At 39.1% G+C, this 18181-nt stretch overlaps 2 protein-coding genes across 10 annotated transcripts in view; one reads left to right on the top strand and one right to left on the bottom strand.

Moving 5' to 3' along the window:
* The window catches only part of ITPRID2 (ITPR interacting domain containing 2), a 39281-nt gene extending 37158 nt beyond the window's left edge, over window positions 1-2123 (bottom strand). For 2 of the 4 annotated variants that reach the window (XM_036078848.2, XM_036078849.2), the window contains exons 1-2: window positions 1642-2120; window positions 1229-1274 (exon numbers count right to left, since the gene is read on the bottom strand). In XM_036078848.2, coding sequence (XP_035934741.1) covers window positions 1229-1274; window positions 1642-1852 — 257 coding nt within the window. In that variant the 5' untranslated portion in view covers window positions 1853-2120. Of the gene's footprint in view, window positions 1-1228; window positions 1275-1641 lie in introns of all 4 variants that reach the window. The other 2 variants (XM_036078851.2, XM_036078850.2) reach the window with 2 other exon arrangements.
* LOC118527162 (uncharacterized) overlaps window positions 1824-18181 on the top strand; it is a 77713-nt gene continuing 61355 nt past the window's right edge. For 4 of the 6 annotated variants that reach the window (XR_013447247.1, XM_078071064.1, XM_078071065.1 and 1 more), the window contains exons 1-4: window positions 1824-1891; window positions 2409-2518; window positions 4586-4787; window positions 6985-7063. The gene's annotated coding sequence lies outside the window, so the exon portion shown is untranslated. Of the gene's footprint in view, window positions 1892-2408; window positions 2530-4585; window positions 4788-6984; window positions 7064-18181 lie in introns of all 6 variants that reach the window. The other 2 variants (XR_013447248.1, XR_013447249.1) reach the window with 2 other exon arrangements.

The raw sequence follows: 18181 nt of genomic DNA, 5'->3' as shown, positions 1-18181 counted from the left end.
TAACATTTGCCTACTGCATTTATCTTACAAGGTAAACGTACTATCTACTTGATATGATTGCATATAATCTTAATTCCTATACATCATTAAGTAAACACAATGTGATTTTTCTCTTGCTGTTAAACATTATTTTTGATGCACCTTTAGAGAGAAGATCCATATACTTCTTCGTATCTCAAAGGGTCTATGACACCCCCAATAAAGGTTAAGGAGTTCTGCAGTGAAGAGTGCTTAGTAATTCATCAAAGTTACTAAAAAATCCAGGTAATTCATCAAAACGGGAAATCAATGGAGTAGTAGCCAATACTTTATCTGTGTTTAGGTTAGAAAAATAAGCTGGCATATATGAAAATCACTTCTCCTTCCTCCAAAAAACACGTCCTTACCTCTGGTACTTGAACAAAAGATTAAGAAAAGCCCAAAATGAGATGGCAAATATGTGCAGAAGCAAACACCATAGCCGCATTAAAAAGTAACACTCTTCATATGAGATTTTACAAGTAGAAAATAAATTGGGAAAAAATTAAAATATAAAACAAGCCCTTTTTTACTGTAGTAAGATCTACTTGCAATATGATTCATCTCCTCTTGTACTTTATCAAAGATTTGTACCAGTTGCCAAAGCATGCAATTAGATTTATGCCGTCTGAATGCCTTCAAAGCTCTATTTCCCTTCGTGCATTCCAGTACCATCTGACAAATGCATGTCCAAGGAGTAAACTACAAGAACAAAGTTAGTTTTATAGCTGTCCAAATAGAATTAAGGCACAAAAATAAAATTAAAGCCCAGTTCGTGTTGTTAAGTAAACTAAATTCATCTAAAACACATTTGAAAGGGAAATCATTCCATGCCAGATATACAGACGTCAAAACAAAAGCAAAATAAAATACTGTGTGAAATGTGAAAATCCTTTCGAATAAAAACAAGGCAAGAATAACAACACTGCATGATTATTTGTTTTAGGTCTCTGATCTCTGATGCTAACATCATGCACGGGGGCTGAAGTCCTAACAACTGTAAAGTCAACACGGTCACCAAATAATCAGCGGTCACAGCACTTCCATTTCTAATCTTTTAGAGGAGGAAACTATCCGCCGGCTCACTTTCCGGCTTATAGCTCACAACGGCTACGGGACCCACTGGGACTGCGGCCCTAGTGACTCCGCTCCGGAGTGCCATCTCCGCGGATCTCCCTCTGGGATGCGAGCGGCGAAAGCGAGGACTCACCGGCAATCCTTGAGCCATATCGCGATCTTCTCGTTGGGCACGTTTCCTGCGGGGCAGAGTGAGGGGACAGCTCGTTACCGACCCCAGGCGGACTCCGACCGCTCGGTCAACCTGGACACTCCCATGTAGGAAAATCTACTGGGGTTAAAATGCAGCCTAAGCAACATGTCTTAAGTGTCCATCTGAAAGGAAACGAGATGGCACCGGGGTGTCTATGTTGACTCTGGAGACGCCTCGCCAAGCGCGCGCATTTAAAGGTCCAATGTGTCCCCTCTCCCCCGGCTTAGCAAGTCCTGGAGGATCTTCCAGAACTCACAGCAGTCGCCCAGGGCGCACGAGACTTTCCCCCGCCCGCCAGCCTGCACTTCCCCGAGTCCCCCCGCCCGCCACACAGCTCGGCCGGGCGCACAGACCTCTCCCCGCCGCCGCCGGCAGCTTCGCGCCCGGGAGGTCGTCCTCGTCGTCCTCGTCCTCGTCCTGCGTCGTCGCTTCTGTGGACAGGTCCTCCGTTTCCGACGCCTGCCAGGAGCCGCGGCACTTGGCCCAGGCCTTCCTCCTGCGACTCGCCACTTGCCACTCCAGTTCCTCCTCCGCCTCCGCCGACGCCACCAGAGGCCGGTCCATGGCCGCACCGGGGGCTCCGCTGCCCCAGCCGGAGCCTGCGTGAGACACGGCGGCGGCGGGGACCCCCGCCCCTGCTGTCAGCGCCCAGCCGGGCTGGGGGCCCCGGGGAGCGGGAGCGGACGCGGGAGGGGGCGGAGGAGGAGAAGAAGGAGGAGGAGGAGGGGACGGGAGGGAGGGAGGGAAGGAAGGGGAGGGAGGGGGCAGAGGGCCGGCGCTTCACATGAAGCCGGCGCGGCGCGGCGCGGGAGCGCGAGTGGCCCGAGCGAGCGCGGCAGAGAACGAGCGCCGGCCTGCCCCCGGACCCCGCTCCCCGCCCCTAGGCCTCCGCCTCCCGCCTCCGCCTGACGCGCCAGGGGCCCGGCCGGCCGCGGCGCGTCTGCGCGCCCCTCCCTCGGCGGCGTCCCACGCCCCCTTCCGGCCGGGGGCGCGCGGGCGGAGCGTCGCTCGGCGCGCGCGGAGTGGGGCGCAGGGTACCCCTCGCCTTGGCCTGCGGAGCGGGCGAGATTTGTTTGCTTGTTTGTTAGCGATCTTTGTTTCCTGTCAACTTCTCTCACAGAAAAACTGTGGAAAGGCCAAGTGCCTCTCTTCACCACGTCAAAACAAGTGTCTGCTTGGGCTCGCGGACTTACTGAAGTCCAAGGAGTTGAGGAGGAAGATGAAAGAAAGGCGCGTAATTGGTATTTGTCAAGATGTCAAAACTGGAGAAGACCAAACTTCGTGAAGTGCTACTTTTATGCTTAAGAAAGTTATTTATCGTGGTTTTGTTATGTATGAAAATGAATTGAGAAAGAACGTTTAATCTGTAAATTCCACATTGAAGTTGGACATAGAGAAATGAAGGAAAATAGAGCAAGGAATGGCTAGGAAAGTATAGAAATATTTGCTTGGATTTTAGAGTTTACAGGATGCTACAAGAAGAAACAAATGATGTCAAGGTTCAGAACTATTATAAAAATGCGTTTGGGCATTCCCCCCCCCCTTTTTAAATCTCATTTAGTACAAAGACTATAAAATCGTATTCAAAATCGCACACCAACTTCTGATGGTTTACCAATATCTACCAATACAGACTAACTTTCCAGAACCACCATTATATTCTGGGCCTATGTACATGTACTGTGAAAAGAGAAGGGGTGCTAGAACATTGATACTAGCTTCTCATTGGCTTCAAATTTCACTTTATTCTTTTTTTGAATCTTAAAAGACTTTTCAGTCTTCAAGAGTCCTATAGCAAACTGCAGCTAACAATTTAATGGTCCTTCAGAATAGGCTAGAGCCTAGTTCCCTGTAGGAAAGGTAAGAGAGAGTGAGGGAAGTAGCAGGAGAGGAGGCTCTGAAAGGGGTGGTCAAAAGCCACACAGAACAAAATATGCTGTCTTCACAGTTTCATTCTGGGCCCTGACAGACCTCGCCCTACTCATCTGGGGCTCCTAGCTTCAACTCCATTTTCTCCACACGCTGTTGCTGTCTCTATGTCCTTGCATCTCAATTTATTGCTGTTCTTTCTGTCCAATGCCTTCATGAATTTCAAGATCCATCTGAGTCAGAACTTTTCCTCAACCACATCTTTCCACCACTTCTGGTCACATCTCTCCCACAATTCCCTGATACACAACTAAATGTCTAGGTCTCTTATGTTGAGACTGAATTGTGCAGTAAATAATATGACTGGCCTTTGAGGGTATGTTTGACTTCCCAGCCACACTGTAAACTGTGAGAGATTAAAGAACATTATTCTGTATTCTTCTTGTACCCCTTACACTTTTAGTACAGTGCTAATCCCACCAGGAACATGACTTCTGTTGAGGTAAATGTCCTGCTCTTTATGTTTTTCAGGATAGACAAATGGATAAAGTATTTGCTTTATGTTGTTTCTCTAAGGCCTATTTTTTTTTTTTAAGATTTATTTTAGAGAGAGCACGCATGCCAGCCTGAGTGGGGGGAGGGTCAGAGGGAGAGTGAGAATCTTAAGCAGGCTCCGCCCCCAGCTCAGAATCCCTTGGGTCTGGATCTCACCACCCTGAGATCATGACCTGAGCGGAAATTAAGAGTCTGGCACTTAACTGACTGAGCCCCTCTAAGGGGTACCCCTCTAAGGCCTATTATTTATTATTTAGTTTTGTTGTTTAAATACTTTTAGACAACAAAGAATTTTTGGGAAAGGCAATAGTGAACCATATTTTATATTTAAAAACCAACCACCAGAGTCAAGCTATAAAGAAACGGGGGGGGGGGGGGGGTGAATGCCAGCAGGTGGTAATATTAGAATAGAATATAGAAATTGTTGAATCTCCAATAGCACAATTGTATGTTTTCTTCTACATGATAATTTTTAATGCAAAATGTTGAGGGTACAGAAATAGTAGGGAAGGAAATCCTTGAAACAGCAAGCTATTTAGAAATGTAAAGGGTTTTAACTGCATTCTCAACTTGGAAATTTTTTAAAAATGCCCAAGTTGTTTTATTTATTTAGTAATGAATGCCATATCACACATGAAGAGAATCTAGTTATATGCTTCTTCAAGGATTTTTTTCCCCAAAAAGTACTGTATTGTGGACCACACTGCAGAAGCTCTGCGTAAGGAATAATGTCTGATTCACCTATGCTTACAACGTAGAGGAACAAACAAATTTATATTAGATGTGGATAATTCCATCTAGCAAGTTGTAGTGGAAACAGTAGGGTCTTTGGTGTCAGACTGAAGTTTGAAATCTGTTTCTGTGTCTTTCTAGTTTTATGGCCTAAGGCAAGACAGCTATTATCTCGTCATCACATTCCTCATCTGTGAAATAGCAATCATGATAACAACCTTCCCAAACTGATGTGAGCATCACATGGAATCACATGGAAGTAGGTGCTCAGGATAGCTGCTGGAATTGTTATATTGCAGAAGGCAAAAATCAATTTTATAATAGAGGGATTGTTCTCATACTGGTAAGTGACATCTATGTGCTTATGCAGATGAATTTTTTAAATGGCATAAATTCAGGCTAGAAAAGAAAACATACTCTGGTTAGACAGTTTTAAATGGAAAAGCTTAATCAGAAATGAAACATTATGCTCAGTTTAATTACTTTAGTTATTTTCTACTTTTCCAGACCTTAAAAATGCCTCAAAATTACTAAACAAGATTTATTATTGAGTAAGTTAAGGCATTTTGTTCTAGTTATTGCATTGTTTGTCCAATAATATTTATGTAATCAAAATTTTATTTTATGCATCAAAATCTTTTTTTTTTTTTTTTAAGATTTTATTTATTTATTCATGAGAGACAGAGAGAGAGAGAGGCAGAGGGAGAAGCAGGCTCCCAAGGAGCAGAGAGCCCGATGCAGAACTCAATCCCAGGACCCCGGGATCATGACCTGAGGCGAAGGCAGACCCTTAACCATCTGAGCCACCCAGGCGCCCTATGCATCAAAATCTTAATAATACAGACTGATCAGAAAGTGGTAGCATTGCAGTTTACCACATTTTCACCCCTTGTTAAGACAAAAGGACGGTGGGAGGTATAAGTTAAGTAGAATTGCAGATTAAATAAACAGAGCAGCATTTTATATTTCAGTAAGATTGCCTGAGAAAAGAATTCTGTATGAAATAAGTTTGGAAAATACTATATATTATGTCCCCATTTCTCCCACCCCAATCCAGTCACAATGAATGTAAGAGACTTGAGAAGTAAATTCTCAAGATTTATTGGGGAAAAAAAAAAGAAAAAGAAGAAGAAAACTGGTTAACTTCATTTTACCCCGTATTTCTAAAATTCATTTGAACATGAAATCTTTTGGGCCAGCTCAATATAGCTACTAACATTTACAGGGATACCAGTGGAATAATTTGCAACAGGATAAAAGAGGATGAAAGGAAAATATTATTCAACAAATGAATTCTTTGAAAACTTTTAAGGTTTATTTACAAACCATATAAATGAATAATGAAAGGTGGTTAGTCTGACTTAAGATTTTTTTTCTGATACATTTCTTTAAGTCATTATTAATCATGAAAGTATTTTTAGTTGTGTATATTTTAAAGTAATAAAATTCATCTGTATAGTCTATAACTTGAACCTGTGACTTATTCTTAGGGTTTTTCCACATTAGCAAAAATTTGGGGAGTATTATACTAGTTCATTGTCCTCCTAAGTAAGCAATAATATAGCGTAACAATCTGCTATTTTGATTTCCCTTATTTTCTCATGTATACATCAGAAGGAGAAGCAGGTGTTAATACCACTGGAACTTTGCCTTGCAGATTATGTACATAATCTGGGTAAATTTACATATTTTCTAATTTGTGCATGTTGAAGACTTGTCATTTTATCATCCATTTCACTGTCCTCAGATCACAAGTTCTTCAGTTTGCCACATAATGCTAAATTTACCCTCTCCATGGTAAAACCTTGTAGATAGCTTGTTTTCTTTTCAGTGGCTCAATTCTTTGGTGTTTCTGAGCAACAGGTAAGAATAGCTCATCTATTCTTCATCAACAATTGACTGAGGCAAGATTATGTAACAGAATAAGCTTTATTTGGTCTGTTTCATGAATTCATGAAAGTTTAGATCAGTCCTTTTTTCTTTTTCTTTTCAATCCTGCCCTAAAATATTGTTTTTAAAGATCTCTGACATTTTGAATCATAAAAGCCTTTGAAGAGGTACATCTATCGATATTAAATACTCAGATATTAAACATTTTTATGTGGTACACAACAAAACAAGAGGATGTCATTACTGCATTTCCCAGTTTTAATACTGTCCTATTATATGATCAATGTATTGATAGATATTTTCTTCCTATTTTAATTTCTAGCTCATGTCACACATATTTCCTATTTGAAGCCATTTAGCACTTTAAAAAGTTTTATAATGCATATATTTGAAATTATATACTTGTAAATCTTCCTACTTCATTTTATGAGAATCAAAAGAGGTTGGTGACTAGATGAACCATATCTAATACAGATGTATCTTTAAAAGCTTTAAATGGTACTGACCTCATAGACAGTTCTTTAACACACACACACACACACACACACAATGTCTTTTAAAAATAATTCTTATGTGTGCCTGAACCTGAATAAATATAAACTGCACTGCCTCTCCCACCACATTTCCCTTCTCTAATCTCCTTTCTGCAGCTCCTTCATGCCCATCTCAGAACAAACACAATCTGCATTCAGAACAGGACCATTTACAAGTTCAATGGAGTTATTTTGGGTGAGTCATTGAAAACACAGTACAAAACCTTTCCTCACTCACCAGAAATGCATTTTTAAAATAAAGCCAAAGTGAACAAGGCTTGGCAAGTTTGAGGGTGGACAAAATGGGGAGAGAGCGGGGTTTCTGCCAGACTCAGACAGGATTTTGCTAAACCATTTTTGTCTATTCCTTACATTTAACTCTACCAATTTTTCTTACCATCACTGACCAACAAGTGTAAGATTGAGCAGGTGGGACATCAAAATAAGGACACTTCAATTCAACCACCACTGTGATACTGAGTAGAACCAGCAGATCCCTTATATCTTAGCATCAGTTAAGTCCCCCTTTTTGTCATTCTTTAATTCAGAAGCTATAAGATGTATCCACTGAATAATCTCTTTATGCTAATTAAATCAATTTTGACAAATTAATAATAACTTTAGGCATTTTTTAGAAAGTTGTATATAAATTTGGTATACAAGTCTTTAAAATTGCTTTTAAAATAAGAGAAGTTCCATGAGAGTTAATTAAACAATAAAATATTAAAGGAAATAGAGCTATAGAGACAGAAAATGATAAGCTAATTCCTAAAAAAACTTTTGAAATTGAATTAATATAATGAAAGTCTATACAATGGCTTGATACATTTTAGACATTTAACAATCAGGTATTCAAGATTTATGAATCAGTGTAGATTCTTCTTTATCTATATAACATATTACTCACCCTTTATCCTGCAGAGAACTTTTTAGCAGAAATACAAGTAATTACTCTTCCACAACTTGGTACAAATCAGTTGAGGCTCACATCTCATGAATGAGGAGAAACCTAGAAAAAAATCAATAAAGAGAGATTCTTAAACATATAATGATAATTCAGAATTCCTTTGCTATAAAATTTGATAGGCCATGAAAGCCACCTTTAACACAGGTTGACCCAGCAAGTTACTGTGTGGTAATTGACACAACCTGTAGGCGGCCCTACGGTTAGAATTGTTCACAAAGGGTCTGTGTGAAAGCTGCGGGGACAAGCCAGGTTCTACTAGATGGAACTATGCAAATGTTCTCCTTGAACTCCCTGCAAATTATCAGTTTCCACAAGTCAGGGTGACAATTATTGGTTAAATGGAATGAAAACTCTGAAAGTTAATCTGGCTGTGAAAGCACTAGGGTCATAATAAACAAACACATATTTCCTGCTGTAGTTTAAGAGCATAGCCAAAAACTCTGGTTTCCCACATTTGGGGAATTTTTTCCTTTTCTTTTATGGTTAGGCAATTGTTTCTAAATTATAAAATAAGTACTTATACAGCCTTCAAAGCTTATCTCAACTATCTAAGAATGATTTTATCACATGTAGTTGTATTTAAATATAATCAACAAATGATCAAAAGTTAAAGGGACTAAATATCTATTGATGGGAACTAAGAACTTCCCCACAATCTTATTTCAAATCCAACAGAAAAATGAAACAAACCTCCATTAAAATTTCTCTGGAGCAGGCAAGAAAAGTAGCATATTTGGCCTGGATTACATTAGCACTAAATCAAACAGCTTAAAGTTCTGTTTATTAATAGACTGTTATTATATAAAAGAACTACAGGGTAAAGGTCAACACACAGGTTGTTTTGGTTAATTTTTTAAAAATCCCCTGAGCCTGTGTCTTTCCAATTTTTTTACTAGTCAGCCAAGTTGGCACCTTAAAACCTTTAACTACTGTAATTATTATAATAGTGCTGATATTCAATTTGGACAAGTGGTGGTAGAAGAACAATTATTTCAGGGGACCCAAGGAAATAACAACGTTGAAAATGGATACTTTTGATTGAGCACTTGCTTTGTGCCAGACACTGTACTTAGGATTGGATTTACAGTGTCTCATTTAATACAACTCTATAAGGGCTTGTATTATTCTCACTTTATAGTTAGGGAAACTGAGCTTCAGAGAGGTTAATACTTGCCCCAGGCCATGGACTAATAAGTGGCAGAGTGGAACCAGGACTTTTCCCCTGCAAAGTCTACGCTCTCACCTAAGATGTGTGACTGTCTCCTAGTACTCCAGATCCACTGTTAGAGAAACATTAGTAATCACTTACTCTCTTCGGACCGAGGAGATTCTTCACACATAGCTGATGGGCAGAGGGTCAGTGTGACTCAGAACTGGAAGGAATCCTAGGGAGCCAATTACCTACTACAACTCCCTCATTTTGTAAAGGGAGGGAAACTAAGCTCAGAAACTTTAAGTAGCCTGCTCAAGGTTGGCTATCTAGTTAGTGACAGAATTAATTAGGGACAAGGATCCAGATCTCAAAGCCCTACAAACATTGATAAAGGCAAAGGTAGAAAAACTGCTTTTATCTTATCAAATGTTCTGAAAAACTTGGAGAATATAAAAACAAAGATTTTAGTATCTAGGCTTCTTAAGGGGATGTAATATTACAATTTATCAGTAAAGGTGATACCTCTGGCCCAAAATTTGTAGCTGCACCTAGCCATCTTTCTGGAGAGGACTCAAGGTTAGGGACAGTGAGAATCTCTGCAAACTTGAGTATATCATTCAACTAATTTTTGAGTCCTTCTAGGATAACATCCTATATTCTGTTAGATACAAAAACCCAAGACTGGCCCAGCCACATTCTTGTACTCAGAGAACTTTCTCAGGGGGCATCACACTCTTGATCAAGAAGAGAGAATTGTTGCTTCTTAACCTAAAATCTGGTCTTGCAAGTAAGCCTTAATTGCCTAATAGGAGCCCTGAAGTTTTAAGATTTCACCTTTTACCTAAGAACTATTTAAAATTCTATTTTAAAGAGAAACAATATTCAGAAAGTTTTTCTGAAGGGTAATATTCCGCCACTACTGTGACTAATATATATGTGAGTATTTCAATATGTTAATATTTAGCCATTCTTTAAAGCAGACCAGCAAAGACCTGGGTGCCTCAATAGTACCAAATGATTTCCAAAAAGATGGTTTTTACAAAATCTCTCTGATTTGTAAAATGGCATCTGTCTATATTGATTCTCAATATGAGCAATGATGTGAAACGAGATGCGTTTTTTCTAATAAGGAGTCTTCCCAGAAGTTAAGTACATCACCCTGTGTTCTCTTTAGGAGAAACTCAGAAGAAATATCTTTTTACAATATTTTTTCCAAGATGAGTTGAAATTACTGGGACATTTTATTCTAATCTCCTGGGCACCGGGATTTGGATAACTAACAAAGTTTCTGTTTTTAACATTGGTTACTAGAAAATTGAAAGCCAAATGTGTGGCTCACCCATGGTAGATGAGTAGGTCATCATGGTATGCATTCTAAACCTTATTCATAGCTCTATTTTGTCCCCACCCTTTTTTTCTTCTTCTTCTATTTTTTCTTTTCTCAAAATAATATTTTATAATTTTTTATATTCTTTTTCTGCACTATGACAAGGAAAAGCTAAATATGTAAGAATAGTATGCAAAATTATGTTTACTATACAAATATATATATCCATAGAGGAATATTAGGAGGGAAATAAAGCTGCTCCATTACAATGACAATATTATGGCTTTTTCTTTTATTTTCCAAACTTTTTGAAATTGCATTTACAATTTAGGGAGAAAAAGTTATTTGAACTTTGAAAACTCTAGCTATTTATTCCAGAGATAGAAGTATGGGAAATATTTGCAAACCCCCCCCACAATGTACTTCAGTTTGATTATGTTAAAGCAAGTGAGGAACTGTCATAAAGTGAGGTTGGAATGGTAGGTGACAGCCAAATTTCAAAGGCCTTGGTGTGCTATCCTAAAATTGTGTTATTGCAAGTGGGAAGTTAGAGGCACCTTTCAGTTTTTAACTAAAGTGCTTTATTGAAAGATAACTAGTAACTATATAGCTGAAAGATCAGACATGGGAAGTTGTTAGGCAAAGGAGCTAGTTAGGAGGCTTATTAGTATGGGGCTTGGGGATACGGAGGTTAATACAGACTCAAGTTAGACTGGTGGGAATAGGGGCTGCAATCAGATTTGACAAATTGGAAATGGGTGGGAAGAAAGAAATAGAATGATCTTCAAGGTTTTTTTCTACTTGTAGGTGCATGGATAGGTATTGGTGTTATTCAACATGATAGAGAATTTAGGAAAATTTGGTATTTGGCATTAATTTGTTTAGGAGTAAGGAGAACAAGAGAGAGGAAAGGAAATGAGTTCATTATAGGACATATTAGATATGAGGTACTTATAAATATACTGATGGAAATGTAGCCCCAAGCATTCAAAAATACAGTACAGAGCTGAAACTCTGGATGAAAGTTTGGCTTAAATATTATAAGGTATGTGTGTGCTTGGACTCACTAACACTAGATAGCCATGTTTCTGTTTCCCAAGTAAACTATTCCCAATATATCAAAGCAGTAGTCATCAATGACTTCTAAAATGCTAAATCCTCTGGATCCTTTTCAGCACTCATTTTATAGTTATCTTTATAGTTTTTGCAGGACTGACTATTCCTCTCATTTCTTTCTTGATCTTACATTTTCCTCTTCTCCTACTTCTCAGTCCCCTTCACTGGTTTTCATTCTTTTACCAGCTTTATTGTTGTGTTCTTGAGAGTTTCCCTCTCTTAAGTTTACACACTCTCCCTGGCTGAGGTGGAGAAGACTAAGAGTGGAGAAGTTTGGGGAGAAACAAAAGTTTGTCAAATGTATTAAGTTTGAAAGCCTGTTAGACATCCAAGGGGATATGTTGTGCAGGCATTTAGATACATGAATATAGAGTTCAAGGGAAAAATCTGGACTGGAATATAAATTTAAGAGTCATCAGCATATAAATAGTATCTACAGCTAAAAAACTAATTGGGGCCAGCAGGGGGGAATTGGTGGAAGAATGGTAAGAAGAGATGTCTGAGGATAGTGCTTGGAGTTTTCCACATTTTAAAGACAAATAAATGAGAAGAATCCAGCAAAAGAGGCTAAGAAAGATCAATTAGTGCAACCAGCAAAGTGGGAAGAGAACTAAGAGAAGTGGTATCTTGAAGGCTACTGAAAAAAGGGTTTAAAAGAGGAGGAAATGATCAACTCTACCAACTTCCTGAGAAGTTGATTAAGATGAAGACTGAGAATTGACCTCTGGGTCTGGCAGTACAGATATTAGTGCTGCCCTTGATAATAATTGCAGTGGAATGGCGAACAGTGAAGCCTTGATTGTAGTAGGACTCTCTGGGGCCGGTTTCTTTTTAGAAGAGGGAAACAGGAAACAGCAGGGGCAGTCAAACTAAAACAATTAATTGGTTAAGATAGAACAAAAGAGCAAGAAAACCATTATATAGATATATGGCCATTCAAGATCATGATTATCTGTGTCTGGAAAAGGTTGGGGAAAAACCAGTTTCTAAAGCTTTGACCCCTCTGAGTTTATTTCCACTTAATTTTAATATTAGACCTTCTTATAATTACTGTCATTTGTCAAGTCATGAGAGAGGTAAAGATAGAAACAGTAAATGTAGACATCTAATGAAGAGAAGGATAAAGATAGGAAAATAGCTAAAAGGATATACAGAGTTGAAGAAGGATTTCTGGTTATTTTTTTGAGGAATAAACCATGTTTATTGGTTAAAGACAAGAGCAAGTAGACAGAAAAAGGTTAAATATACACAGAAAAGGTTAGGTATTTGAGGGATAAGATCTTGAGAAAGGGAGGAAAATTTATTTCATTTAGGTCATTTCTTAATTTTAGATTGGAAAGAGATACAATGTACCAATGTAGTTAAATTTTCAGGGTAAGATAATTTTTTTAAAGATTTTATTCATTTGACAGAGAGAGAACACAAGCAGGGGGAGTGGCAGGCAGAGGGAGAGGGAGAAACAGACTCCACACTGAGCAGGGAGCCTGATGTAGGACTCAATCCCAGGACCCTGGGATCATGACCTGAGCCAAAGGCAGACGCTTAACCAGCTGAGCCACCCAGGCACCCCCAGGGGAAGATAATTTAAAGGAATTCACACCTAATGTCCTACATATACTCTGAGAATTAGGCCAGATCATCGATAAAGAAATGGATCGTGAGCTGGTTGGAGAATTTAAAAGAGTAAAGGTTTGGTATAGTTGTTATTAAAAATGGAAACAAAACTATAGGGGAGAAGTAAAATATTTATTTAATCATTATATATCCCTCTAAGCACCTTATAAATATCAGCTCATTTATTCATCATATGTCTGTGAGATATGCTTGACTATTATTCCCTCTTTGCAGATGAAGAAAATGAGGCGCAAAGTGATTATGCTATTTTTCTAAGGGTACCCAGCCAGTAAGTGGAGGATCCTGAAACTGAGCTTCTGTGGTCTAGCTCCAGAGTCCATGCTCTTAACTCCTTTACAATGCTGATTGATGGCAGTGGCCTGACTTCACTTAGCAGGTTTAGGTACATAGGTGTTGAATTTCAAAAGACAAAACTTTACACCCATCCAGGATAGGAGCTCAGAGGTTGAGTATGATGGAAGTTGAGATTAGTTGATGAGATAAGCCATAGCATGTAGGGTTAGATAGAAGACATAGGGCAGGAGGGAAAGAATCCGGGTCATGTAGGGGTTCAGGGACTTGAATCTTTGTTATATTCTTAAGGTTTAGGTTCCTTTGAAATCAAATAGTTTGATAGAAATAAGGAAGAGGGATCATTGAAAACAGCAGGAACTCAGAATAAGAGAGTAACATTGTGAAGTGTCATTAAGAAGGGTAAAGAGTTGCTGGGGAGGGCTAGGTAGCATTGGAGTATGGCACTGGTTGTAGATCACTGAAATCCAAAGAAGTTAAAGGCCTGTGCAGCAAAAGAGGTCAAGAAATGATGAGTCTAGGGTGTTGGGTGGGGCACATCTATAAATATTGAAGTCACTTATGAATCACTCAAGATGAGACAGGAAATGGGGTGGAGAAAACGGCTGCAGAAACCAGTAGATTGCAATGTGAACGTGTTGAGGGAATGAAAGATGGCATAAGAGAGACCAGACAGACATAATGAACATACTCCAAGAAGTGCAGTCATATAGGTCAACCTTTCCTGTAGCCACCTGCCTCTGGCAGTGTGATAGGGAAGCCAAAAGTGCCATGGCACTAAGATGCCTAAATTGGCAGCTTTCCTGAAGAGCTTTTTAAAGAGGTTGAACTGTTGAAATGATTACAGCTTTAAATTACCTCAGAGGTCCAGCACATTAGTAAAGTAAATATTAACACAGATTAGTTTATCTAGCCCGTATAAAACCATTACCATTTAAGTACAAATATGGCCCTATGGATATTTTAAGTTTTCAAAGGTGGGAGAGTGGAAGGAGGAAGAGAACATAGGAAACTGAGGTATAATTTGGCCATGCATACTGTGAACAACTGACATAGAGGAGGAGGAAAGAACCAGCAACCATGAACATGGAGAACCTCTTACATGTGCCCTAGGAATAGTGGCATGTGGAAAGGGGAAATGTGCAAATGAGCCATACTCCTCCCTTAGTTCAGAATACTCAGTAAAATTTGTTATTTTAGATGCAGTGATAGGGGCTTTCCCAGTTCCAACAAAGAGACTCAAAGACAAAAAATAAATTTTTACAGAAAAGAAATCCTACCCCTGAATCAGAAGGCAGGCTGAATTACCTACTATGATATAATTAACTACTTAATATTAGAGGAAATTATGTTTCGATCAACAAAAATTCAGATTTGCCCTTGGAGACCTATATTGCTGGTTACCTACCAAACCACCACTCCTCCACCTTCTTCCTTACCAACAGAATCCTTATTATGCCACTGGATATTGGCATCTACCTATGACACCAAGAGATAAGGCAGCCATCTTGTGACCATAAGTGGAGCTAGCCTAGAAAGAAAAACCAAGATGCTAATAAGTTTCCCAGATTTAGGAAACAGGAATGCAGGGACCCAGCTAAATATGAGATTTCAGATAATGAATAATATCACAAGGGATATATATCATTTAACTAAAATTCAGATTTAACTTGATGTCCTGTATTTAACCTGACAACCCTAGATACTCAGGATGACAAAATGGAAAGTTAGATCCTGTCATTGATGAAGTAATTGAGCTGCTGAATTAGCCAACTCTGTGACCACCTTAACTCAAAACATTTTAGTATCAGATAAATCTTCCTTAGTGTTAAGCCAGTTCTTTTTGCATTTTCTGTTACTTACAGCCAAAGGCATCCTAACTAATGCAGTTTTGTCAGCCCTCTCATTGAGCAAGTCAATACACATATTGTTCATCCCTAAGTATCAACTTACAAATTCTAATTAGTATTTTCAAAAGGTTTCTTTGTGAAAGTTCTTTTAGTATGACATACATCTATGTTTTCAGAATTCAAAGTTTTCCATCTTTGTGTAGTACTCCATAAAAGTTATTTTCATGAAATGTATAACATGAAACATCTTTCTCTGTACAGTTTAGCTGGATTAGATGATCTCTAAGATCTATTCTAGTTCAGAAAATATTAGTTATTATAGAACAAAAGTAGATGTGAAATAAAGATAGGCACCTGACAATAAGGCCATACAACAAAAATTATCCAGTGTTAATTATGTAACAAAGGGCTTCTTCTGACAGCAGTTACTTGTTTTAAGAATTAGCAGAATTATATTCATAATACCACCATTATGAAAAACAGTAATACAACAATTTTGATGTGATGTTTCTTGAGTTACAAACAGAAATTAGAATGAAGTCTTTTATCCATATAAATATGTAGCTTTTATTCTTAATATCCTAAAAGTACAAAGTAATCTTGGGCAAAAGAAAACAAGATAAATGATGGAAAATTTCTAAATGATTATATTCACAGGCTGTGTGGTCCTGGAAGCACCAAAAGCTGGCATTTTCCATCTGTTTCCAGTGGCTTATCAGAGGCCTAAATCAGTTTGTGCATGCTCTTAAAATTCTGGGTTCTTTTTACCATGAGTGTAACCACAGTGATTGGAGAACGGAGTGATCTTTACATGAACTGACCTCCCCTGGTCAATGGGAAAATAGCTTATGCTAACAGGCAGGAACATGGTGATATACATGGTGATATACATTTGTGTGCATGTGTGCACAGTTCTGTGAGTGTGTGTGCACACTTCTGCTTGTGAGTGATCCAGAGGTTATTAGATCAAGAAGCCTCTGCTTTTTCCCCATGCTCATGCACAAGACAGATCTAGCTGCACAACACCAGAGCAGCAGAAGTCAGTTTTCAGAGCTGGAAAACGGACTGAGGTTATTGAAACCTTTATAATCAACATTATCTGGCACATCAGTACTCTTCAAAACTATGTTCTGATCTGAAACCAGCCATCTCACCACTCTCCTCTCCTCCCTCTCCTAAGAGTCTTATTCAAATGCAGTTCAGCTCTCCTTCCAAGCCTGCTTTCTAAGAAAACAAAAACACTGCAGTTATAGAAGCCATTCATTTTAGAATACTGTCCAATTACCACTATTCTCACTCAAGCATATCTCCTGACAGACTTCCCTATGCACACTTCTCAACAAGCATATCACAGTATTTATCCAGCAAAACCAGGTAACTCCCAAGAAGGAAAAAAATTTGCTCCTTAAAAAAAAATAATTTTCGGGGCACCTGGGTGGCTCAGTCGGTTAAGCGACTGCCTTCGGCTCAGGTCATGATCATGGAGTCCCGGGATCGAGTCCTGGAGATCGGGCTCCCTGCTCAGAGGGAAGTCTGCTTCTCCCTCTGGCCCTCCCCCCTCTCATGTGCTCTTTCTCTCTCTCATTCTCTCTCTCTCTCAAATAAACAAATAAAATCTTTAAAAAAAATTTTTTTTTTCTCTGTACCAGATTTTAGAAAGGAAAACCATGGCATGTGTGTGCATGCATAGCCATAGACCTCCACAATGAGCTTGGGAAAAGAAAAAGAAAGGAGGGGAGGAAACATGTAACATTTCAGCTGGGTGGTCTGAAGACACTAGAGATTGAAAAAATATATTTAGAAGTTTAAAAAATCTTTTTTGTGAGATAATTTTCATTTGAGATCTATTTTATGTATATACAGGATGTATTACTTTTAAAAAATGGTTTAAGTTTTCCCCTGAAAATTAATAATCATACTATAAACTCTTTCTAAAGACCATTTATTGGGGCGCCTGGGTGGCTCAGTTGGTTAAGTGGCTGCCTTCGGCTCAGGTCATGATCCTGTGGTCCTGGGATCGAGCCCCACGTCCGGCTCCCTGCTTGGCAGAGAGCCTGCTTCTCCCTCTCCCTCTGCCTACTTGTGCTATCGCTCTGTCAAAAAATATAAATAAAATCTTTAAAAAAAATAAAAAATAAAAATAAAGACCATTTATTGATTTGACCTTGGAAGGATATTTCCAGTTCATTGATTACTTTTTTATATTACTTATTTTAATATACTAGGTAAAATTTTGTCTCCACATCTTGCATAGTGAAGAAACAGAAATAAAAGCTATAAATGGAAAAGAACACTTCTCCAGAGTCATTTAACTCAAATTTTCCTAAGAACGTTCTTTCCTCAATTTTAATTGTCTAATAATATCCATTATTTTTCTAATGTATACAAATATTTCTACACTACCCTAGGAGAGACTATTTCAAATATTTCTCAAACCCAGAGCATTTACTATTAAGCAAAATTTCTTATTTTCCAGATGCTTTAAAAAGGGATGATAGGGGGGTGCCTAGGTGGCTCAGTTGGTTGAGCAGCTGCCTTCAGCTTAGGTCATGATCTCAGGGTCCTGTGATTGAGCCCCACATTGTGCATCCTGCTCAGGGGGGAGTCTGCTTCTCCCTCTCCCTCTGCCTCTCCCCCACTCCTGCTTATGCTCACTCTCACTCTCTCTCTCAAATAAATAGAATCTTTAAAAAGAGGGGGGATGAGGGCGCCTGGGTGGCTCAGTTGGTTAAGCAACTGCCTTCGGCTCAGGTCATGATCCTGGAGTCCCGGGATCAAGTCCCGCATCGGGCTCCCTGCTCGGCAGTGAGTCTGCTTCTCCCTCTGACCCTCCTCCCTCTCAGCTCTCTGTCTCTCATTCTCTCTCTCTCAAATAAATAAATAAAATCTTTAAAAAAAAAAAAAAAAAAGAGGGGGGATGATAGGGGCGCCCTGGTGGCGCAGTCGGTTAAGCATCTGACTCTTGATTTCAGCTC

This window comes from Halichoerus grypus, chromosome 4, assembly GCF_964656455.1.
Source record: "Halichoerus grypus chromosome 4, mHalGry1.hap1.1, whole genome shotgun sequence".
In the NCBI taxonomy this organism is placed as follows: Eukaryota; Metazoa; Chordata; class Mammalia; order Carnivora; family Phocidae; genus Halichoerus; species Halichoerus grypus.
The sequence above is the reverse complement of the archived record's forward strand: the minus strand, read 5'-3'. Positions and strand labels throughout refer to the sequence as shown.